Consider the following 25,623-nt stretch of genomic DNA (forward strand, 5'->3'; position numbering starts at 1 on the left):
TGTCCATTTTAATAATGATCCTATAATGCTTTTTTTACCCTAAGGGATCCCTGGGCTCTTTACGAATTAGGTCTTAAACACAAGAATCCCCATAGTGCAGCTACTTCCAGGGTGAAATGTGGATGTTTGTTATTATTCTGAATTCTAAGAGGAAAAAAAACCCTAATGGCTTTTTTTTTCTGCTCAGTACTCCCTCCCCTTCCTTCTGTTTATATTGAGTCACCAAAGAAGAAGGGGAGCCCAGATGACCTGTGTCTGGTGCTGGAAGCCCACCACTCTCTGAGGTTTCTGATGGCTGAGACCTACATAACTACTTCCTCTGGCTTCAGGCTGGTTGAGTTCATATTTGGGATAGAGGAATCGCCCTTTTATCCCATCCATTTGTCACATACACTCTTCAGCCCCCAGTGCGGACCGCTGAGGTCCATACCAATGTCTCATGGTGCTCCCAGGAGCTCCCATCAGCACTGGTGTGTTGGCTCCTTGCCCCTGGCTGATGACTGACTTTCCGTCAGGCTATCCCTTGGGTGTTTTATGAGTGTTCTGGTGAATTCTCAAGATATCACCCAGGGAGGGTGTGGGAGTGGTAGAGTTTGCCTCTGGTTGTTGGCTGAGGGGTTGGTCCCTCTCTGAACCCATCTTGCCCCTTGTCCCAGCTTAACTGAGAGTTTCTGTAGGCTGAGGGAGAGAAATGGTCCCATCTGCTCTGAGTGACAGTAAGTGACATTGGTTCCTGTGTTGCTCCAGGACATCCAGGAGCAGAGTGGATCTGCTGCCTCTGTCCCTGGGACTGTCAAAAGGGCTGTGACAAAGTGGGAAAAACGGTCCCTGCTCTTAGTGTGTCTTGGCACAGATGGATGCATGGGGATGCCGGGAGTTTGGCTTCTGTCTGGTCTGTGTATGGAGTGTGACTTTCCATTTCATGGGCAGGTGGCATCCGTGGTGGCACACCTCTTGTCCCAGTGACAGTGTCATTTCACTGCTTCACACCTGTGGTTGCAGGCAGAAAGCCTCACCTGCTGCCTGTTCCTGCCCTGAGATGCTGCTGCTGGCACACTCTGTGCATCATGCTTGGTTAATAATTTATGTCAGAAGAGAGTACGTCAGTGGAATTTATTTAAAACAAGGAGGATCTGACAGGCCAAATGCTCATCATGCTCCACCAGGCAAGGAAGGGTCTGGCTCTGTTTCAGATCAGCTCCTCCATGGTGAAGGGGCTGTCCCCAGGATGAGAATACCTTGTCAGTGATCCCTTCCTCAGTCGTGCCACTGGACATGGCCTTTTCCTTGCCTCTTGTGAGGAGAAAGAAACGCATTTGGCTTCACCTCCCTTGCAAGAGGGCTCTGAGGCTTACAGCGTGTAAGTAGGTCTGTGGTGTGGTCCTGGCAAAGGCAGTGGGATCCGGGTGGAAGGACAGCAGTGGTGAGGCTGGTGCAGAAAGCACACAGCCCACTCAGTGCCCTCTCTGATTGTGTTTGATACAAGCATCTGCAGCCTCATCGCTGCTTTGGGCATTTCTCTCTGTTCTGGCATTGATACTGTGAAAAAGTCCCAAATGTCACGTAATGGATTGCTGGAAATAAACACCTCCCGGCAGCAGGGCCGGCACAGGCAGCGCCTGCCGTCTGCTTCGGTTACACAACTTTCAGGGCAGGGATCTCTCTCTGTACAGAGAAAGCGCGGCACACATCTGTGCCACTGCACAGATAATAATGAAACTGCCACCCCAGAGCTGGTCCTGGCCACAGTGGGGACATGGGGCTGTGCCTGGCAGCATGTAGGACATGGTGTGGCAGATCTGGTGGGATGCTGAGCACCCCAATAGGAGCTGGGCTCCAAGCCATCTCCTCTCACCAGCATCTCAGCTCCTGCTTGCAGGTGATCTCCATGCCGGGGGGTTAGGCGCATTGTCAGGGCAATCTGTGAGGCATTCACACCTCGACTCCACTGTACAGAAACCCTCGTGGCTGTGAGCAGAAAGAGCACCTGCCTTTGCCAAGGAAATCATTTGCTGTACGGAGCCTTGCAAGGTCACTGCCTTCCCCGTTCGCGTTGGGCTGAGGTTTCTGCCTTCTGCTCCATCCTGACAGCAGCAAACAACAGACTTTCCCCGAGCTGTTTCTTCCCCACTAACACTGTCTCTCCCATTAGATGCTGGGGCATTGCTCCGTTTCCTTTCACACCGTCACCCTTTAGACACATTTTGCACCTCCTGCTGCAGTGAGATGCAAACAGGAGCTCGGCAGCATTGTGGTGGTGGCAGAGGAAGGCTGTGGGTGGTGGGAGCGGGGTGGTAGGAAGCGTTTCTGCTTTGCCATCCGGTAACTGCCTGAGCTTGCAGCAGGGGACTGCTGTAATTTGCAAAGCTGGTTTCTGGCACACCCTGAAGATCAATAATCTACTTAGCTGAAAGTTTGCTGGATCTCTGTTCTTCCCTTCATTTTCTCCCACCCCTTGATTAGAGTGCTGGATTCCTTTCATGCGTGTGCTCCAGCCCTTCGATCTTGCAGCTCTCATGAGCCTTGTGCTCCATTGCATCCAGTTTGCACACATTTTCTAGCTGGCTCTTGTGCTGCTTGTGGTAGTTATTGCTGCACCCTGGGCCGTGAGCTGGTTTCCTGAGCTGACACAGACCCATAAGTCATAAGCTGTCAGCTGTGCCCTGCTTGAAGCTGCACCATCACTGCCAACACCAAAAGGTGCTCCAGCCTGATGAGATCCCCTCACTGCACGGTCTGTTCCCAGCCAAGGATGCTCTGCAACACGCTGTGGGACAGGGCCACCTGTGGTGGGGCAGAAGGTGTCAATCCCCATTGGAGTTGCAGTGCTTGCACCCTGACACAGCATCCTTCACCTCTCCCTCTGCAGGAGTGTGTGGTGACACAGAATGTGGTCCCCTGAAGAGATGCTGTCCTCTGAGTGTTTGGAGAAGTGCTTCTCCTCCCATACATCCCTGGGGAGCAGAGGTGTGGAAGTGGATGTCAGGGGACAGCAGCAGCTTTGTCTGCTCCTGTAGCCGCTCATGTCCAAAGCAGCCCCTAAACTTCTAACCAGCCTTAAGCAGCTGCCTGTTGAGTCCATCTGACCGTACAGGCAGGCTCAGTAACCCTCACCCACAGCCCTGGATGCTTTTTTCTCCTGGTCTTTTTTTTCTCCTTAACTTTTTGGCAGCCCAGAATCTCACTCTCCCATGCCTGACTCCGGCGCACAGGAAAGGGTTACAGCTCTCCAGCGCTGAACGTTTCAGTTCGCTTTGTTCAGTGCAATGCATATTTCATACGCTTAGCTTCCCAGCTGGCAGAGGCCTGGAAACCCTGCAAGCTGTCGGGTATTGTCTCTCTCCTTCTTTATTTGTTTGTTTGTTGGTTGGTAGGGGTTTTTTTGGGTTGTCATTTTTGTTGGATTTTATTTTTTTCTTCTGGTTTTTTTTTTTTTTCCAAATTGCTCGCTCGCACGAAAGCCAAACCCCAGTCCTTGACAATAGGGGTCTATCAATAGATAAATGGTTTCACAGCTGTATCTAATGCAGTGCTCTAGCCAGGGCTTTTATGGTGAGTAATTTTCTCGTGCTGAGGCTGCAAAGGGAGCCGTGTGGGACGTATGGGTTGCAGGAGCTGGCAGCAGGAGGACGCTGCAGCCATGGGTTTTTCTCTCCCCCACCCTCCAAAGGTTGTAATTAGCTCGTTGTTTATCCATATGCAAGCTGTTGTCCTGGATGGGAACCGGCTCGGCTGCGGCCATCCCCTCCCAAAGCCACCAGCATCTCCTGGCCCCTCCTCCCCATGTCCCCTGTGTCCCTGCCATCTGCTAGCAGCTCACTGCTGGTTGCCAGCACCTCCACAGGGCTGCGGGCATTGGGGGCAGCTGCCACCATCACCCTTTGTTATGACCAGAGGCCTTGGCCATTGATGCCCCTGTGGAGGTGCCCAGAATGGCTCCACCTCACTCATATTCATCCCAGATCCCCAGAGAACCAGTGGGGAGCTCATCACTGAGCTGCCAGGGTTGTCTTGGAGGCTTCCTGGGTGCTTCCTTGCTGCTGCCCATGGGTGCTGTGGACTTGGGTCCACCTCTCTGGATAGATGCTGCATGGAGGTGCTGTTGCACATGTACCTCTTACATATGGTTGTCTCCTCATCCATCCAGGTATTTCGAAACAGCTGGTGCTAATGTACCATGATGCCATGTGTATCTCCTGAGGCTAGAGACGGGCACATGCCAGACATTCCTGGAAATGGACAAGTATGGATGCTGGTGGGGATATGAGCACCAGGGCCAGGGCATCCTGCCTCTGGCTGTCTCAAGCAGCCCGTTTGAGAAACCCCGGTTTCTTCCTTTTCTATCCTGATCAGACCTCAACTGAAAGCAGTTTGTCCTTAATGCTTCTATACTTCTCGAACGCCTCCTCCCAGTGATGCAATTTCTCATCTGTTTTCTTGTTTTTCATCTGTATTTTTGTCCCTGCTGAGTCACAACCTCATGTACTGCTGCTTCCCATGGGTCTCTGGATGGTAAACCTTACTCCAGTGTCTCAGTTCCATCTCCCATCAGCAGCTTGCTGCTGTAGGTGCAGGATGTGCTGTGTGGTGCTGGAGCCTCATAGGATGCCTTCCTTAGGACAGCGGGTCAGTGATTCTGGGTCAGACTGTTACTTGGAACCTAGGGTGAAATTCAAGTTGAGTGATGGAGAGCTGCTGGCTGGCTGACAAGGCTGGCTGGCTACCACAGGGGTTCATTGGGGTGCTTTGGGCTTCATCACCTCTACCTGGATCTTTGCCCACGTCAGGAATCTTGCCCCTCAGCCACACAATCTCTCCCATCAGCAGCCACCTCCCAGGCAGGCATCATAGGGAATATGTTGTTGAAGGGAGCCTGGATTATATCTGCTACTTTTCTTCTATGTGGAACATCAGCGCTCAGGTTTTCTGGCACAATCCATCTTTGGTAAATTCATGCTGCATTTTTTCCTATTTTCCATTTGCCTCAGCTTCTTCCAGAAACTCTTCCAAAGCACTCACAGTGCTGGACACTGCAATCATATATATTCCAGTTATGATATCTGTTTCGCTGTGTTCCTCTCATCTCCTCAGTGACCTGCCCAAATAATTCAAGTTTCTCCACTTTGTTGCCCAGGCTGCTTTCATTATTGTATAAACATTTTAACTGCTTCTCATTGATCACATCCAGTTCCTTATTCAACTCAGTATATCTCATTCTCATAAGTATTTATATCTCCTTCCTTCTTTCTGTCCTCTGATTTAGGGATTTTTTTTTGGCCATAGGTGTATTTTATTTCTTCCTGGTAGAAAAGAGGAGGAGGAGATCATGGTAGCATCATGTTCCCTTGTTTCTCAGCTGAAAACTTTTCTTACCACAGGAGCAGCCTTGATCCCAGAAGACTTACTTCCTTGCACATTGAGTTTGAATTTATCTGTCAAGAAGAACCTCCTATCCACAAGTGTTTCCTTTGTCATAGCACCCTCAAGATCTCTGTTCATCTCTTTATTGTTTCATGCTTTAATTCCTCCTTGTAGCAGGGGGAAGATTTAGGATATGTGACCTTACTACATCCTTCACCACGCTGGCAGTCTTGGTTCTCTCAGCACGAGGGACAAGGGGTGGGTAGATTCCTCCCTCTCTGTTCCTATCATGCTGCTTGTGGTCTTCAACCTTTTTCTGTATCCTTGGTTGTGCCAAGAGGGCCTGAGAGACCGAGGTGTTTATGTTTGCTATGGTGAGACATGGGATGAAAGCAGCTTTCCTGACGGCCCAGTCACTGGTTCTTGTTTCTACTTGATTTTTGCACACCTGAGTCCTTCTGAGCTGACATGCTTACAACCTCCCTCCTCCCATGATACGCTTGCTGGACCTCTGCTGGGTCACAGAGGCTGTTCCTGCTGTAGCACATCTTGGGGATGTTTGCCAAAGAGGCCTGGACACGTTGGGGAGATGCTAAAGCACAGAGGCCAGAAGAAGAAGGTACAGTCACTGCCCTAGCATGCTTCCAGCCAAAGGGAGGAGGCACTGGTCGCCGCAGGATGGCTTAGCACAAGGAAGCAATTAGAGCTTCTCGGGCAGTGTGATCATCTGTAGTCACAGCACATCACAGCCTTGCTGACCTGAACTTTTGAGTGAGGCTTATGAAAAACGAACTGAAGGTGGGCCACTAATTGAATCCTTGCCTGGTCCTCTGCCTGCCCCCGAGCACCAAATCAGAGCAGGCGTTGTGAGGGCACGTCAGGAGCCTCTCTCTAATGAAGAGAGCTGAGGGAGTGGGAAGATGTGCTGACATCTCGCCTTGTTTATTATCTTCTGAAGCCTGCAAACAAGAGGGATGAGAGCAGCAGCATAGAGAGTTGTTGGTGTTTCTGGAACAGTGTTACACATCTAATTTATGGTGTTAATATAGATCAAGAAGTTCTCTGTCTGTAGAACAATAGCAGAGAGGACTGACCTTTCCCAAACTTGGGATTTTGTTTCTGTGGTTCTTTTGAGATCATCTGGAGTTAATCAGTCTGTTAACTTTCAGAACTCAGTACTGACTAAAAAGATATACACTCACTTTTGTTTTCAGTGGAGCAGCATTTACTGTAAGTAGAGGGTTAGGTTTTTTGAAACTGAGTTTCAGTGTTCCAGCTCCACTGTGCACCAGCCTTGCTTTTGAATTTATAACCCTCCAAAATGAAAAGTAAATTGATTGTGTTATTCCCAGCCCTTTTATAAAAGTTAACATTGCAAAAACAGATGTGAAATGTGGCCTCATAGATTACAGCCTGGGCTTGGGGTTTGTTTGGTTGGGGCTTTTTTTTTCACTCTCTCTATGCTGTGTCCCTGAGGAACAGAAATCTGCCTTTTTCCAGCAGGAGGAAAATTGTTCTGTTGCTAAATTGCCTCCTGCTACCCTTCTGCAGGATGCTGCAGGACACGGAGCTCAGAGGAACTATAATGCTTTTACAAAACCCTGCAACTTAGCAGGGAATTTTTAATTATGAATGTGCATGAGAGTTCAGATTGCCTGGGAATTTGGTAATGCTCTATCAAGCCTCGCACCTCTAGGACATCCACTCAAATATGGCCCAGGGAGGCAGTGATTAAAAGGCACTGCCAAGTGGATTATTGATCTCCAGCTTCCTTTTAGGAAGCAGGTGAGCGTATCCTTACATCCCTCATCAACCCACCACACCAGTCCTGGATGCAGCATGATTGCCTGGTCTGGAAGCAGAGTCTGAGCACAGCCTCAAGCTCCCATGCTTTCTCCATACCAGGGACACTGAGCTTTTGGATGCTGTGTTGGAGCAAAGCTTTGCTGTATTGCAGCGCTCTCTTGGCCACCAAAATCCTGAAGGGGTGAATTTGTGATCTTTTGAGAGAGAAGGAGTGTGTCTGGAGATGGCAGGTGAGCTTTAGCAGCAGTGGGGTTGTGAGTGTGGAAGAGCATTCCGGCTCCATAGCTCGACCGTGGGGTGCAGAGTGGGATGTGGAGCTATTCTTCAGGGTTTGTTGTATAATGATATGTTTAAAGCAGACCAAAAAAAGTTATTACTCTGTGAGAACTGCTAAGATGGTTCCATCACTTCCATAAACCTCGCACATATAAATTATTGTCTTCTATTATTCACTTAAAAGGCTAGGTTGCTTAATTATTTTGATCACAGTAATCACTTATTTACAAGGTGGGGAAGAATGCCAAGCATTTCCAAGCTGTGGTAGAGGAGGCAGGGCTGCAGAAGCATTTCCTTCCTCCACACAGATGCTTTTGCATTTCTTGGTTGCACAAGTGATGGTGCCCACCCCATGTATGCCCCCGGCTGTTTTCTCCTGCTCTGGCAGCAGTGGTGTGATGGAAGCTGGGCTGCTCAGAGCCTGGGGTGATGGGAGCTGCAGGAGCAGGTTTGGCTGCAGGGAACAAGGCTTCATAGAGCAACGACTGTGGAGGAGTCAGGTTGTGGCTGGCTAGGAGGGTGGAATAGGGAGTGGGGTCCCAGGGACAGAAATGTAAGTAGGGAAGAGTCGAAGGAAAATGGTACAAGACCTGCAGGGCCAGAAGATGCCCCTTGCACTGTCCTGCTCCGCTTCACCCCATCCAGGCAAACTGCTCTTCTGTAGATGTGCTGCCTCACGTTTCTGGGGTGCAAGAGTGGCAGGGTTCCTTTTATGGTCCCCCCTGATAGGAGGTGCGCTGATTCACAGCCTTTGCTTACCCAGGAGAGAGGTTAGATGATAATTTGGGGAAGGGGGGGCGGGGGACCGGAGGAAGAGGAGGTGTGGTAGAAGTTAAATGTGTCCCTGTTTGCCACCTGAGGAAGGTGTTTGGTTTTTTTCTGAAGAGCTTGTCTGTTGTCCTCCCAATCCTATCAGCCCAGTAACAAGGTATTACCCCCCTTCACAGCCTCATCTTCCAGCTTTCACCCTGTGTCTTCCACATGCTTAGGAATCCACCGTGCCTCCCCTGCTTCCCAGCGAAAGACACGCCGCTGAGCGCCTACCTCCATAAAAGCCCCTAATTCCATTAAAGTCCATTACAAGTTCCTCTCCTGCTGTTCCCGGAGGCACGGGGCACCATCCATCAGAGACCACAAGAAAACAAATGGCCACTTTGAACAGATCCCAGGGCCGCTTGCCAAGCGGGGATTCCCAGCTATTTACAAACCACCCTCGCTTCCCCCTAATAGAGGTAAAATGGAAGCAGGGAAAATACACATTTTAGAATCACCCAGCTTTAGTCCTTCAAAGGATTTATTACAACCTTTTATTTTCATGCGTGGAAAATGGAATCTTATCTGGTATGCTGGCTGGTCCAGCAGAAAGCTATCAGGCAGCAACCTTCAGGGGCACACTATGCCTGGGTGTTAAAAGTTGCTCAAATGCATTAAAGCAGTTGAAAAGTGCATTAAAATATGGAGCTAGGAGAGGAGATATCTGGGCAATTAACAATCTGATGCTTTCAGCAGCTGCTTGCAACGTCAATCCAGTGCATCAACAACGGGTGCCACTGAGATTTGATGCAGAAAGGAAACACACACGTTGGCCGTGCTGCTGCCGCCCAAATCGCGCTCTCAAAGCGGGTATCAGACAGGTAGCTTGGTGTATTTGGGAGTTTAGCAGGGATCAGATGCAAGGGGTTGTAGGAGATGAATGCCTCGAACCCTGAGTTTTCATTTATGTTGTTTGCAAGCAAGCAGCAGAAGCTGCTGGCGCTGGGGTGGTTTGTGTCCCCTCTGCTACACTGGGGAGCAGTGGCACTGACATTCGAAGTGCAGAAAGCAAAATCCTATTAAGATAACGTCACGGCCTTTCTGTTTTACTGTTTGCAAGCCAGCCATAACATCATTAAATTACACAACAGGGAGGTGCCTGCTGCCAAGGAGCTCTGCTCGAGATAAGATGTGGGTTGAGCTGCTGCCAAAATTTGAGTTGATATGACAAGAAATTTGGAGCCGGTTCAAGGCTTGATTCACACAAAACGATGCAGCGTGCAGGTAAACACTGTGCAGGATTGGTCCCTGGGGCAGCTCAGCTGCTCTGAGCTGGGGCACAGTGTAGGTTGTGCAGGCTGCCACTCTGTGATGCAGGTGCAAGGCTGGGCTAGGGCTGGAGACATTCTAGTACCCGAATTTACACCCGCTCTTGCATTCAGTGCTGACAACCAGAAGACAGAATCTGGCAGGATCTGTAGGTGAAGGTCAGGCAACTGTTCACAGGTCTTCGCCATCCTTACCTCCACCTCTGCCTTCCCAGCCCTTTCAGGGGAGTCAAGGTAGCCTGATAACTAAAGGGACTGACTTTGGAGGCTTGCAGTAGTGTAAAATGCCTGCAATTTGAGGGCAGTTTTGATATCAGTTGCCTCTAGCTGAGATGGTTGGATGGGATCAGATAGGTTTGCAGGGATGTGAGTGGAGAGGTGTTGCTGGCTGGGTTACCCAATGGGCATAATTGGAACTGAGAGTACCTTGGGCACTGGGTTACTCAGGGAAGTTGCTTGTTTTGTGATGATATGGCTGGGCCAGCAGGAAAAGGAGTGAGGAGAAAGAGCTTCATTGTTAAAACCACATACAGCCTCTGTAACGGCACTGCAGCCTTGTTTTGCCAGTCCTTCTGCATCACCCACCGTGTCCCTGCCACACATGCTTTGTGCCTCCTGCCCTTTGGCTGCAGCAGGTACTGAGGCTCTGACTCTGCTGGAGCTCAGGTTTCTCTGTGCTGTCCTGCTTGTGGATAGTCTGGTCTTCAGGCTACCTCTTTCAGATCCCCTGGGGAGAATTCCCCACCTTGCCATGGCTTGGCATTAGCGACCTTTTTCTCCTGCAGCATCTTCCAGACGGTGGAGGTGATGCACAGCCAGGGCTGTGGGTGCTCAGCCCAGCCTGTGGCACGTGGAGTGATTCAGGCAGTGGGCTCTAAGTGCAGGGATCCTTCTGTCACCGCATCCTCCAAGGCAGGGCATCAGGAAGAAATCACCTTAAAAAATGTGCCTCAAAACAAGCTTTCTAAGCATTTTCCATTAGAGGAGTTTTGTTTCCATCAAAGGGTGCACAGAGAAGTGAAGCCTGCTCTGCCCTGGGATTCTGCCTGGTGCTCCAGTTCTGCTGTTACCACCTCCCCTCATGCTGCATTTCTGGCCCTACTGATTTTCAGGGTCCCAGATGTTTCTCATCCATGTTGCAGCAGACCAAGTACAAAGAGGCTTGGAGTACCCATTACTGGGATGTTCTCTGCAAAGGGATGGAGCAGTGTATAAAAGCACATCTTGCAGTGACCTCCCATCCCAGCACTGGCTTTGCACATCTTCCCTGCAACAGGGCTTTAGGTTAGCATAAGCAGTTTGTGCCTCTCTGGTGCCTCATCTCCTGGCCTGCCTGCATCCTTATGATTACGAAGCTGTGTGTGTGCAGGGGAGATGAGATATCATGCCATGTCAGGCAAGTCTGTGACCTTCCTGCAATTCTCCAGTTTCCATAACAGCAGGATGTTTGTTTTGTTGCCATAGAAAACCTGCCTGTGCGGGTTTGCAGGGTCCCATGTTGTCACTACAGCCATTGCCTTCCAGTGGGCCTGAAAGGAGCTGTATCCCCAAGAACAAATCCAGTGATGTTTGCTGCCACCTCAGGAAGAAAAAAGAATGATAGATTGACAGTTTTGGAAGGCAAACAGAGCAGACAGCAGCATGGCAGAGTCACAGGAGCATGTCAGCCCCTGCCTCACAGTGGCTGCCCACCTCGCTGCATCACCTGGCTGTGGAGGGTAGGAGGATGGTCCTTACCCTGATGACACTTTCTATCTCGTACATCCAGGCTGAGTGGTGGTGGTGCCTTCAGCACCAGAGCAGGATCTGATCTCTCAGCTGTGGGACAGTGGGCTATGCTTCCTTTACCTACAATTATTTCCTGGGAGAGAATCCTGACAGAGGCTGGTAGGTGCTGCAGTAGGAGCAGGGTGCAGAGAAATCTTGTGAAGCTGGTCTGCATCAGGCCATCCAGGGGTCAGAAAGGACCATCCCTTTCCCAAAAGTATTTCCTGCCCCTTTTCCAAGAGTATTTCCTGCATATTTGCATATGAGACCTCTCCTCTGACAGCAGCTGGAAGGCATCAGCCTGCCTGGATCGTGGTTCCAGGATGGAAGTTGTTGTTTTTATATGACACAGATGTATGTTTTCAGTGCTTTTGGATGTCAAAGGCATTTTGGTAAGTCCTTCCATGTGAGGAAAGACGTTGTGCAGGTGGGCAGGCTGCATTGGAGGGTGGGAAAGGCTGGAAAGACACAGTGTGTGGGTCCTGCTTGTCCCCTACCACAAGATGGGGAAGCCGATGCAAGGTGGTGGAGCTGATGTGGCTGCAGGAGAGCTTCTCACTGCCAGTCCCTGGGTTGCATTCACTGTGTGCTTGTCCTAGGTGACACCAGGTCTGGAGGGACAAGAAGGGGAGCTGCTTGTGAAGGGACCCTCCGTCTTCCGCGAGTACTGGAACAGACCCAAAGAAACAGCAGATGCCTTCACACCCGATGGCTGGTTCAAAACAGGTACTGTGATGGCTCCCTGCAGCCTATGGCAAAGAGCAGCGAGGGGAGGAGGAGGCAGCAGCTATGGATCAGCCCCTGGGGTTCCCTGGCTGCTGGGGGCTTTGCAGAAGGGCGATCACAGCCCAGCTGGGGGTGCAGGTTGGATGTGCTTCTGAACGCCAGGCTCAAGGAGGGGCTTTGCTTGTGTTGACTGTAATTAGCCAGTTGATGGGGTATGTTCGGGGTTGCTTGCTTGTGAGCATAATATACTGATGTTTAATGTTTTCTGGGGACTTAACTTTGCAAAATGTGGTTGAGTTTAACTTACACAAGGACTACATCAGTGGAAAACCCCCACTAAGCTCCAAGGAGGGGGATCCATCGTGCTTCCCCTCTTGCCTCCCATCATGGTGTCTGCAGGGGAGTTTGTCCTCCTGGTCATGGCTTAGTTAAAGGATTGAAGGCATGAGCATGGGCAGTGTGGCTGAGTGGGGTGGGCTGGGACCATGAGGGAGCCTTTCAAGGGACTGTCCTTTCTCAGTCAGAAACTGATTGAAGGAATGCTGAGCTTTCTGAGGACAATCCCAGCAAGTGTCCTCAGGTTTAGGCTGAGGTTCTGAAATTGCCAGAACCATTTTTTCACAATAGTGAAAAGCCTGAGTTATCCAAATAAAGAGACCTTTTAATTTGAAACCAAGGCTCATTTTATTTTTATGTGATGTGTTGTGGAAACGCAGAGGAAATGGTGCTTTTTCTGGGTTTTCTCAGGGTTTCCCTGTCCGTTTCAAGAGAGGGAAGTGTTTCTGAAACATGGAATGTTTCCAGGGATGGGAAAACCTGAGTGTTTGCTTCTTTCAAACAAAACTTGACCAGAAGAGAATACCTTAATAATAATGCCTCTTGCAAGTGGGGCCTGTGTGTGCCATGGTAAATGGTTGCAGACAGAATAAAGATCCCATTATCCCACGATAGCGGATGCTATTGGGACTGTCCCTGCCTGGAGCTGCTGTGGCTGGGACAGCAAGTTCTCAGAGGAGAACTTGTAATGGCTAATCGTGCCCATCATGCAGGGTAACAAATCCAGGAGCATACCAGGCTGAAGAGCTTTCCCAGTTGGCATAGATGTGACAGGCCATGAATAAGTTATGTGCTGCAAATTATGCCTCCCACCCTGCGTGTGGCGAGCGGTCAGAGGCCCCCTCAGTCAGAGGTTCTCTGCAATATGGATTAAATACTGAGCCAGCCATGGGATGGGTTGGCAGGCTCGGTCCCCAGCTCCTGGGTGGTATTTCAGTGAGCAGCCTTCCTGCTGCCCCTGCCACTGGCTGGGAGCTGTTTGAGCAGTGGGGTAAAGCCAGGCTGTACCAAGCCCAGCCACCAGTTAATCTTGCCAGTGCAGAAGGGGCTGATGGCTCATTTCTGCTGAACCTTAACACAGGCACAGCTCTCACTTCCCCATTCCCCTCTCACTGTGTGTTAGCAGTGCCGTCGTGTCAGGAGTCAGGCTGGATTTCTAATGCCTTCTGTGTAATCTTATTTATTTATGGTTCCTGAAGAAGCTGTGATTTATTATCATTGTTATTATGAAGCAGACATGGAGCTGCCCTGCTGGCAGTGTCACCACGGGTCCCCATCCCGGGTGTGTTCCATGGGGTGGTACTGAAGCATCATCAGGCGATGCGCAGGGTGTGCAGGGCAATCAGCTTTAAAAATTTTTTTAGTCACCACTCCTGATGAATATTTCAGATGCAAAGGAATAGCATGCATTAATTATTGCAAAGAGATGTCTTTAGGAGAAAATGATTTTGAAATTCAGTTTAATTTCATTGTAATGCGCTGCAAACAGGAAGGGAGTATGTGTGTTTAATTGGCTCTCGGGGGGTAAGGCCGGGAAGATGGCATGCCTTTGTCACAGGCCATTAGTGATACAGACTGCATAATGAGAGAGTACAATCAGCTCACAGCTGCTGGCTCCTACGGGGAGAGAATGATATTAAATAGAAATCAGTATAAATTAAACTTAACCCTTTCACTAGCTGAGCAAAACTCAGAGCTAGATATAAGGGGGGGAGAAGAGACAGGCAGGGGGGGCTTGGAGGGTGCTCCGGTGGCCAGGCTGCCTCCCCGATGTCCCCCACAGCTCTCTAGGGGGGCTTTTAATTCTCTTCCCCCTCCCATTCCCCCGCTGTTTGCCTTTCTCTCCTTTCCTTCCTCTCCTGACCGCTTGCTCTGTCTCTCAAGGATGTCAGGTCAATGGGTCTATTTTTTTCCCAAGCCTCATTTAGCCAGTGGTGCTGTGAGCAAGCCACATTGCCCCTCTCTTTCCACCACTGTGACAGCCTCTGGAGATCACTCAGAGGTGGCAAGTGTCCCTGTGGCGACAGAAACGAGGAGGTTGTGTCCCACCATAGCAACTGGGGTCTATAGCATGAATTACCCCTGATAAGCAGAGGTGGGTAACTTCGGGACCATATGGTGACTTTGGGACTATACTGGCAGAACCCAAAAGAGGCAAAGCCCAGCTGCTGCCAGGCTGTAATCTGCTTCATCTGCCATTTGCTTATCATATAGGTCAGTGTTTCAAAGGTGAGGCTGAATGCATGCACATGGTGCTTTCAAAACCCAGGTGATGGCGTTCCTCTCACTGCCAGACCCGTGTATGCATCCCCACCAAGTGACATGCAGGTCACCTGAAGAGGATGACAGTGTGATTGCAAGCAATGCCCAGGTCCCCTGTGTCTCTGAGGACAGGGGGAATGTGCGCTCAGCTGCGGCAGGGATGAGTTCTGGAGGGGGTAAACTTGGAATCAGTGTAGGAACTCCCCAGCTGTTATTGTTAATGGTGATCCGAAAACCCAGCAGGCCACAAATGAAGAGTAATCACTGCAGAGGGAATCCCAGCATATTGTTTGTGCTGCACCTCACTGGGAGTCTGTCCCTGGAAGGGCACTGCTCTGGGGTGGTACATGGAGATGGGGCATGTGGGGAGGGGTGTCCTGCCAGTGTACTCGCCATATCTCCATATGCCAAACACTAAATGTGGGCTCTGTGCGTACCCTCCAGCTACACACACAAAGCCAGGAGTCAGCAGAGCTCATTCCCTCCTTTGGTTTTGTGGTTGGAGTTAACCTGGAGCTGCTGCGTGGGGCTCTGTGGTCTGAGTGCCAGTTCCCTTCCATACTTGTCCCCGTGGCAAGGGGTGAGGCTCAAACCTTGCAAGCTGCCTGTTAAAAGAGTTCCATCAGGTATTTTTCTGGGGTGCTTCCTGCAATGCAAGGCTCACAAAGGAGTCCTGAGTTTTTAAGTCTTTTCTGGCTGCAGGTCATTTATTTCTCCAGTACCTTCTTCAGGCCAGTTCTTTGTTTCTGGTTGCTGTTCCCGTAAATGGAGTTATCATGGGGTTTAGTATAGGAACACAAAAATACCCCAGAGCAAACACTTCCATGGCAGCTGTCATTTTCCTTTCTGATTGACAGCTCCTTTATTAAAATCCCCCTTTCTCCTGTGAAACTGTGTCCCCCAGGTAAACAGCCTCACATTGAGGATGGTCATTCCCTCCAGGATAGGAGGAAAAAAGAGAGATGCAGACCCTGCTCTCTTTCTAGGGAAGTGTTGGAAAGACCAAGTACTTAGTGCAACAACTGCAAACCTGTGCTTCCTTCCTCCAGGATGAGAGGCAAACACCATGTGTGTACCATGCAGGAAGCCTCTGCAGACCTCCCTGTGCTTCATCTTATCCCAAACATGTGTGTATGTATTGTGGGAAAAACAAAGAAGCAGACAAAAAGGCATGATGCTGCTGTGACTTTTTGATGAATTCAAGATCGTGGTTCTTCTGAGGAGCATCTGAACTTGTGTTGTTCCATAGGTGGTTTACTGTTGCTCCCATCCTGGTTATTCCCTCTGATTTGCACCGTTATCTGCCTATTCTCTCATTTCCATCTGAGTGAATCTGATTATTTTTATTGTATTAACACTGTTGACAAAGCTGCTTAGATCAGAGTCCCCTCCAGCCATTTCCAGGGAGACTGCTGGGTATCCACCTGCTGTCATACATCCAAGCAGCTCTGAGCCCTCGGAGACAGAGACAGACCTGAAGGAAGAATGCCTACAGCCGTCTGTCTCCTGTCATTGCGATACCTTCCCAGCTGTCCCGTGCCCTGCGAGGTGAGAGGCAACCTCCCAGCACGCTCATGTGCTGCTGAGCAGGAAGGGTGGAAGAAAGAAAGAAGAAAGGAAGAAATGTTGTATGATGAGGGTACTAGAATGCTGGCACAGGTTGCCCAGGGAGAGGCTGGATGGGTTCTGTCAAGCTGATACAGTTGAACATGTCCCTGCTTATGGCAGTGGGGTTGCCCTTGTACTCTGCTCTCATGAGACCCCCCCTTGCAGCACTGTGTGCATTTCTGGTGTTGTCAACGTAAGAAGGATATGTAGCTGTTGGAGCAAGTGCAGAGGAGGCCATGAGGATGCTTGGGAGCTGGAGCACCTCCCATATGGAGACAGGCTGAGAACATGGGGGCTGTTCAGCCTGGAGAAGAGAAGGCTGCGTGGAGACCTCAGAGCAGCCTTCCAGTATCTGAAGGGAGGCTATAGGGATGCTGGGGAGGAGCTCTTCATTAGGGACTGTAGTGATAGGACAAGGGGTGATGGGTTCAAACTTAAACAGGAATGGATACAAGGCAGAAGCTCTTCCCTGTGAGGGTGCTGAGGCACTGGCACAGGGTGCCCAGAGAAGCTGTGGCTGCCCCATCCCTGGCAGGGCTCAAGGCCAGGTTGGACACAGGGGCTTGGAGCAAGCTGCTCCAGTGGAAGGGGTCCCTGCCTGTGGCAGGGGTTGGAGCTGGAGGAGCTTTAAGGTCCCTTCCAACACAAACCAGTCTGTGATTCTATGATTAGGTGGCACGATTCTGTGAGCAATCACTGAGCAAAGCAGCAGAGAAACACCAGCTTCTGTGGTCATCCCCCTGCCTTATCATCCATCCCGGCATTGAGATGCTCATGTCCTTCAGGCTCTGGTGCGCTCAGGTTGTGTTCTCTCTGCCTAGGAGACAGCTTCTGTTGGGCAGGCAGTGTTTTTGGAGGTATCAGGAAGGGGACAGAGTTGTTTGGGATCATGATAGAGCTGCACAGAGCAGGGCTGGGCTGGGTGATTTCTCCAGAGGAATCTGGAAATACAGTGCTGTGCACAGGGGGAGATAGGATCAGAAAGCAGACTTCTCCCCAAGGGAAGGCCAGCTTCCATTCACATTTACTCATACATCCAGAAAATTAGAACCTGGTGTATTCAGGGAGATTTATTTTCAATTACAGGTTAAGGCTGAGACATGAAATAGCACCGGGTCTGAAAGTAGTGCATAAATCCTGCAACAAATCCATGTATCTCAGCTCCATATAATAAGATTTTATTGATTGCTATATTGTATCTGTCAGAATAAAACTCTCTTAATGCATGCATCAGGATGGGGAAGATAGAAAGCTTGTTGGTAGTAGAATCTGATTCAAGAATCAATGCACTTTGATTAATATGTCGTTAAGAAAGTAAGAGTTATTTAACTTGTTTGATGCACATTTCAGAATGATGACTCATATCTTCTAAGTTTCTTTCTTTAAGCTGCATTGGAAGAAACAGCCTTGTAGCTGTTTTTCACATGGCTAAGTCCTGGTTTATTGCTGAATTTTTTCTAGATCATTTTTCACAGGTCACAAACCCCTCAGACTCCAATTAACAATAATTTTCCTATGGCCCAAAAAACTTCCTGTGTACTGTTGTTGAAGACTTTAGATGGAGAATGGGGTGGACTTGCTATGTCTTTATTTCTGCATGTTCTGCTGTGAAAGGAGCTCCAGGCAATTAAAAAAAAAAAAAATGGGAAAAAAGGAGGAAAGAAAGGAGTTAATCTGGAGTAAGACATCATCAGGAGAAATGAGAAGCACCCATCACTTCTGGCAGGCTTTCAGATGCTGCCAAGCTTGGGCAGTTGGCAGCACGCTGAGCATCTGTCTGTGCTTGCTGGACGTGCTGTTCTCTCAGCTCAGGCCTCTCCACTGTGATCCACAAACTTGGGCAGCAAGGACAAGCCTTGGCTTGGTGGGGAGCATCCTGCTCGGCACTGCACTTCCCAGCTGGATCCGGAAACGCACCGTGAAACCCCAGTCAAGGGGAGAAACCCAGTGACTCAGTCTGGTTTCAGGCACCTCCTGGTGTCCATCTGTCCTTTTCCAGCCTGTATCCAGGTAGCTCTGCTGGCACCACCACCTTCCCATTCCCAGCCCTGTTCTTTGGAGCTTTCCACCCCACTTGTGATGGAAAAGGCAAAATGCCTGCAGTTTTCCAGCACAGAGGAATCTGGGTTTGTAGGAAACATCCTGTATAGGCCACCCTTGCCCAGACACAACCCATTCCTCCTATCGGGCTGGTCTCCAAGGGGAAGGGGCAGGAGAAGCAGCAATCAATGCACACCCCATCCCTCCAACACAGGCTTTTTCCCTGGTACTTGCTTGTCCCCAGAGACAAGCAGGTGTTTCCCTGCCAGGGGAATTGCTTACATTCGTGGGTGTAGCACTGACACCTGAAACACAAAATACTTGAGCCTGATCAAGGCAGATTATAAATAGAAATGCATCCAATTAGCATCCTAATCTGCAGGTTTTCTGTTTGTTTGCAGCATCTTTCCTAGTCACAAACCCAGTTAATGCAAATTCTATTTTTAAATAAAGGATTCCTTAATTATAACATGGTGCAGACGATGTGAGTTACCAGTTTGATAAGCCCAGGGGATGAAGCACTGGCTCCCTCCAAAGCTGGGCTGAGGTTGCTTCTTTTTGGGTCTCCCATAGCTGAAGCTTGTTGAGTCAGGCAGGAGGGCATCACTCAGCTTCTTCCTTTGCTGGCGGCTTAGAACTGAGGCTCACATTCCTACAAAGGAAAGGACACCCCAAAAAGTGTATCCCAACCATAGCTTTATGTGCTGCTTTAGGATGGATATCCCACTGGAGCTACAGCCCTCATTTAAGAGGTGTTTCTAGAAGTAAACAAGGAAGATGGCATGGTGTCCAGGGCATTAGCTGTGTGTAAAGATTCCTTTCTAATTTCAGAATGTTCCTACTAACATGGTGGAGAGAAAATTCACTTTTTCTGCTTCCTGCCTTGATATTTGTTCTTTCTCCTTGAGAAGACACTATTACCAGGTTTGCCCAATGGCTGGAAATCTTAGGGTCATCAGGGCACGGCAAAATGAAACCCTGTGTTTCCTTGGCTGCTCGTGAGACTGATGTTTTCAACCGCTCAGAGAGTGACTTGGGATTTCTGTAGCCATAAACAAGAGCAGCTTTTGGCACTGAATTTGTTTACTCTATACAAAGCTCTGCTCTAGTTGTATCAAACATCTTAGATGCCAACCCTTCACTTGTCTGAGAACCTCTGCTACATATGGTCCAGTGTTCAGAGGCATGGAGCAATTGCACCTGAGTCTGTGGTATCAGCAGCTACCCACATCCCCAAAATCCAGGCTGTTCATTCTCTGGTCTCTGTTTGTTTTTACCTTTCAAGGCTGTGCTAAGGCAGCACTGCTGTTACAGCCTGAAGGAAGTGATGCTTCCTATCCCATCCCAGGGATTAATGCAAGGTGTCCTGGCTGCAGCTCCAGCTGGGTTCTGTTGTAAAGACATCAATCTGAGCTCTGCGAGCCTGTCAGAAGATCTAGTGGGACAATTGCAAGCCAGTAAGTGGGTTAAGAGGGGAAGTGCAGGATTGAGCTCAGGATGTGGTAGAGAAATGGGCTGAACAATCATCTTATGATACTTGGCAGAGCCCATTGGATCATTGGCAAGGCTTTCTTTCAAGTGGCTACTCATGGCTATATAAATAATGTGTCTCCTCCAGTCCAGAATTAAAATCCCACAGGGGAAAGGTCAGTATCAAATCAGCTAAGTTCCTGCAGCAGTTGTGCAGGGCACAGGACCATGGTCCCATCACAGGCACTGTCAAAGCATGGCTGGAACAGGCCCCTGGGGATTTTCACTGGTCCATGCCTGTGGTTTGGGCGCTGTGAAGACCATTTTGTGGTGTCTTTGCTGTCACTGGTTGCCCCATGACCATAGGGCTTTGGAAAGCCTCTCCAGCAGGATGAATACACGCTGCAGGGGTTGTCTGCAACAGTGACTGAGGGATGGATTCGTTGTACCCTGCAGAGAGCATCAGGGTATGGAAGGTAACGAGTAAGACTGAATGTTAAAGTGATCACCCAAAATCCAGACAGCATTCAGCTTTGCAGATGTCAGGCTGGCAACTCACTGCTCCAAGGGAGAGTTGTGATCTATGGACAGACTGTTTGTGCTTTGCTCTTTAGTTCCTTGCCAAGCTAAGCCTGCTGCTGCCTGGCCTCATCCCATTCAATCTACGATGCCCAGCTCTTGGGAGGGAGGTTTCACTGGCAACAATCTGGCAGGAGTTAAACCTGCCAGTTTGCTCACTCAGAGCTTTTGTAGGAGCTTCACCTCATAGAGGCTGCAGGGGCAGAGAGCTGCAGCCATCAGCGGGGATGCTCAAGCAGTTGCACTTTGCGTGTTGTGTTTGATGGGTCTATGTCCTAGCTTGTTTTGTACGGGTGGGCTTCATTGCACCGGGAGCTTCCCCTAAAGCAGCATGTGGATGGGAAAGGCTTCTTCATGTCTGCTCTTCAGCTCAGGTGGTGATGGGGAGTGTCTCCAGCCCTGCCCCTTGCCTGTCTCCAGAGATGCCCATCTCAAGAGGATATCTGTTGCAAACAGACCTTCCTTCCACCCTTGGCAATCTATCCTTCTGCCTTATTTTGTGTCCGCTTTCCCTTCCTCCTCGTTTGCCGGGTTTCCCTTTGCTCAAGGCACTCTGCTGGTGCCCAGACAATCTGTTTAGCTTGATGAACAGTTTTCGGTGTTTGATTTACATAACCCAGCACAGCCGTAAATGGAGCAGGGTCAGGGAATCGCACAAATTGATTACAGCTCGTAGGATGAGCCGGGAAACCAGTGTCCTGCTTTCCTTCCTTCCTCAGCACAGGAAAGCAAGGGATCACTTTTAGCAGGCGTGATCCAATACCTTGGTGAGGGTTTTGCTGGGTGTTTTACTGGGCTGGTAACAGTGCTGAACATCTCTGGCTTTGAGAGGCTCTTTGCTTTCAACAAGAGTCATCCCTCTGGCTTTCACTCAATTGAGATCACATTTACTTATGCCTAATGGTATTTTGCTGTAAGCAAAAGTAGAGGCTGCTGTATATTTAAGCAAACAATTTAAGGCAGATGATAGCATTCCTCACACAGAATCACAGAATAGTTAGGGTTGGAAAGGACCTTAAGATCATCCAGTTCCAACCCCCCTGCCATGGGCAGGGACACCTCACCCTAAACCATATCACCCAAGGCCTTGTCCAACCTGGCCTTGAACACTGCCAGGGATGAAGCATTCACAACCTCCCTGGGCAACCCATTCCAGTGCCTCACCACCCTTACAGGAAAGAATTCCCTCCTTATATCCAAGCTAAACTTCCCCTGTTTAAGTTTTAACCCATTACCCCTTGTGCTATCACTACAGTCCCTAATGAAGAGTCCATCCCCAGCATCCCTATAGGCCCAAACACTGCCTCTCTTAATCAAAAGCCTCACATTGTTATCTCTGCTTTATTCAGTAATTCATCTCACTGGAGACTGGGACAGGTCACTGCATGGAAAGGAAGAGGTAGTGCACTCTTTAGCTGAGGTGTAATTGATCTCTCAGCTGTTCTGCAGAGGGCAGAAGCCAAAGCAAGGGGTTTAGCCTGATGATTTTCTTATTACAGTTATTGTTTTTAGTTACCATGCTCATCAAAGTTTCACCAGGGGTTGCCACACCTTGCAGCATTTACTTATTTATTAGTCTGTAAGTTGTCTTCTTCATCTTGTTGTCTGCAGGGATTTCTATGAATATATAAAAGCTAATGTGAAAAAAAAAAAGCAACAAAACCAAACCTCAGCGTTTTTCACTTTTATTTACCAATTTTCTTCTCTGGCTTGCCCTCTGGGCAAACCCATCTGCAGTAATTCTGGCTGCCGGCAGTGGTGGGACTCCTCTGCCCAGCCTATTGTGTTTGTATCAGTCTCCATGAGGTCCTGCTAATGTTGAGTGAACCTACAACATCTCAGCCTCCTGACTTCACAAAGCTTGGCTGGTTTATCTGCTCTTTTCTCTTAGAGGTGTATGGCACCATGGAGCAGAGTGTGCAGCTTGGGGTGGCTTCATCTGCTGCTTGTCCTTCAGGTCTGTGATGTGCAGAAGGGATGGATAGGCTCCTGGTCATGCTGAGCTACATGTGCAGAAGTGAGGTACAGCACCTCTGCCAAGGGCAGGCAGGACCCAGGATGCTGCCACACTTTGCCAAGGTTTGAGGTTTGTGTTCATCCGTTTGCTGTTCTCCTCTCCCAGCTAAAACCTGGTGCCCAGGACTTTGTCTGCTGGCATATGTCATATAAGGGGGGTCTGACACCAACCCAAGCCAAGGATGGAGCAGGGATCATATGCAGCAATCTCCAGTGCCCAGAAACAACCATATAGAGATAAGCCTTTGTATTTGTTAGCCAAATCATTCTGGCCATTTGGGCATGCTGGGAAGCCTGTTTCACAGAGGGTGGAAGAAGGTTTGATATTTGGAGGGGATGCAGTGAATGATGCTTTCCAAGCTCCCCTAATGTGTCTGCATATGAAGCTGAAGCCTCTAGCTCTGTTCATCTGGGGGTTTTAGGGAGCTGCCACCACCAGTCTTAAACCAGCCCTTTGCACCCTTGGGATGAATCCTGCATGAAGGCAGAGTGCAGCAGGACAGGTCCCCCAGGAGTAAAGTGTTACTGTGAGCAGAGGCAAGTCTGTGTGAGGGTATGAGCCTACTCACAGTGGTTGGTTGGTTCGGTGTTGTAAAAGAGAACATGGCAAGGGGATTTGCACCCAACATCCTTCAGGATGGTGAAGGAAAGAGGATGTGCAAGCAAGTTGTGAGAGCAGCATGGGGTCAGTGGGAGGAATCGTGGCTTCTCACTGCTGTCCAAGAGGTGAAAGGAGCTCAAGGAACATAAGGGCAAGGTATCACTGATTTATCAGCTGAGACAAGAGGTAACTGCACTCCCCATGTGCCCAGCAGCAGGTCCCTGACTCCCCCTGCCCCTTAGCTGGAAGTAGTGTGGGAGAGCGCTGCTCAGGATGACTGGATTGAAATCAGACTTGTCTTATCTGCAGCTTCCACCTTCCAGGTAGCTGGAGATGCTGGCAGCATTCCCTGCACTGCTCCATCTCCCGCTCCACTGGCGCAGCCACCCAGCGAGTGGAGGAGTGCCTTATTAGCACAGCTCTTTGTGAGATGCCCTTGAGTGATTAGGGCTTTCTTTCCAGGTGTAAATGCCAGGGGAGGCTGTACCACTGCTCCACATTCTTTCATCTCGGCAGGGTTTTGCCCTTTCTCCCAGCGTGGTTCTGACAGCAGGCTCAGCGCTGCTGCCTGTGGAATACAAAGAAAGTTCCCCATTACAGAGCATGACAGGAATTCATTCCAGGCTTTTTATTATGGTTTTTTTTTCCTTCTGTTTTTTTTGCTCTTGCTGGATGCTCCAGGGGTCTCTGGAGAAGTTTTGAGAGTGGGGAATCAGTTGCTTAAACCCCTCTTTCTCTTAGGAGCAGACAGCTCTCACAGATGGGGAGGATGGCAAAGCAGCTTGAAGCTGCAATGCAATTCCCATCCGCTGACCAAGTCAGGGGAGAGGAACCAACACAGCAAGCTGTCTGCATCCCTGCATCTCGTAGTAACAGCCATTAGGGCAGTTGGAGGGTCTGTTCCCCGCTCGCTGAGCTCACAGCGCCTGCCATTAGTGCTAATGGGAGTTAGGCGCACACACGGAGAGGCGAGGATGCCCCTGAGCTACAAATCTACTTGGCAATTTTATTATGTAAATAAATGGTGCTTGCACATACACCTGCTGCTGCTGCTGCTTGTGGTGATGTTCATGGCAAGATACGTAAACAAACAGCGATTCCGTTCTAATAGATTTATTTCCTTTCTCGTGAGCCATTAAATTACCTCCAGATTTCACGCAGGTAGGAATCTGTAGCGGCGGCGGAATCTCGCTCTGCTTCAGTGGACAGTGGCCTGCAGAGCATGACAGACATATATTGCTGTCAGATGTTGTTTTGGGGGCACGGGTAGGAGCAACTGGTATTATCCTTGTTATATGGGTGTCTTTGAATGCCCTCAGTTCCCCACAGGGCTCCCATCATCTCTGAGCAGCTTGCAGTTAGGGAAACAGCAGACATCCCCATGTCTGGAGGACATTCGGGCTGACCCAAATGCAGACACTTGGGGCAGCTCCTCTGATCAGAAGCTGAAGGGCTCTTCCCTTCCAAGGGGTTGAAGCAGAGCTTGCTCTGGACCTTGAGGAGGCTCTGGGCTGGGGTTTCCTAGGAAACCAATCACCCCTCTGCAGAACATCAGCATTGGGGCTCACCAGATTCCAGCACCACGCACCACTAGACAGGATCTGCAAGGAGAGCAGCCAGCTCTGCTCTGAGCTGACCTGCCTGGTCCCAACCACAGGAACCCATCTCTGGGATTCAGCTGAGTCAGTGCCAGCATTGCTGCTTGTTTGAGGACCACAGTGCTGGCTGTTGTCCTGGGGCTCAGCTGGTCCAGTGGCTCTATGGGGCAGAGCTGGGTTATTGGGAAGGGTTTTGCATTGCACCCAGGAGCCCTGCAACTTGCAGGGGAGGGGAGATGGCTTCCTCATGAATAATTGGTGCATTATTAATATGCATGTGTGTTTTGAAGAAGTTTCAAACTCTCCCCCTCAGGAGCCTTTGATGCTTTATTAATGATTGCGGTGCACACCAAACCCTCGGCGTGCCGCAGCGGGAGCAGCCCCGTGCCACTGCAGAACCAGCCCATTTATCTTTCGTCATTGTCTTTCATGAGCCCAGGGAAAGCATTTTGCTGGTCCAAGTGACTCATAGATGGACTTGAGGTGCCCCAAAGACCCACTGTGTGGGACAGGCTCCGGAAGAAGCATCAAGCTGGTCTGTGGGAGCTTGGCAAGTCTCCCTATTGTGGCTGCAGGGGATGGAGAAGGGGTGCAAAGGCAGAAGTTCAGGATACCTTCAACTTTATGCCCTGGATCAGGATTAACAGGAGCTTTCTCAGGTTCCCTTGTAGCTCAAAGGAGGATCCGAGAACCTGCAGAAACGATGATATCAGAGATTGGCTTTGATTAACTTTGATGCAGGAAGGCTGCCAGGAAAGCCTGGGGGGTTCCTTATGTATTTCCCATCTGAAGGGGTCTGGAGGACAGAGGGGGAATGGAGCCTGGTTTCAGAGGCTCTGTGTGCTGCAGTGCTGGGGTGGATGGGGGTGAGTGGGGAGAGATGTGTGAGCAGGGATATGTGCTGTGACACAAGCGGCCTCTGTGAAGGAGCCCAGATCCGGAATTCCAGAGGTGCTAATTATTGTTAATTAGCTACAATTTGTGCTCATAACCTCTGCTCTTCACCAAGATGGCTGACAGCAGTGACGAACATTATTCATTTCCATGCAATAAATCAAACTAAAGTTGCTTCTGTTATTTAGCCTATCATTTAGCA

General features: G+C 49.7%; 1 protein-coding gene across 4 annotated transcripts in view; it reads left to right on the forward strand.

Moving 5' to 3' along the window:
- The window catches only part of ACSF3 (acyl-CoA synthetase family member 3), a 77,068-nt gene that overhangs the window by 37,139 nt on the left and 14,306 nt on the right, over positions 1–25,623 (forward strand). For 3 of the 4 annotated variants that reach the window (XM_061360053.1, XM_061360055.1, XM_061360054.1), the window contains one exon: positions 11,891–12,017. The exons of the other annotated variant lie outside the window; for it this stretch is intronic. In XM_061360053.1, coding sequence (XP_061216037.1) covers positions 11,891–12,017 — 127 coding nt within the window. The remainder of the gene's footprint in view (positions 1–11,890; positions 12,018–25,623) is intronic. 4 annotated transcript variants of the gene reach the window in all.

The sequence above is a fragment of the Neopsephotus bourkii genome, unplaced genomic scaffold (genome assembly GCF_033783945.1).
Source record: "Neopsephotus bourkii isolate Nb327-2 ecotype Australia unplaced genomic scaffold, CSIRO-AGI_Nbou_v1 NB_1008, whole genome shotgun sequence".
Lineage (NCBI taxonomy): Eukaryota > Metazoa > Chordata > Aves > Psittaciformes > Psittacidae > Neopsephotus > Neopsephotus bourkii.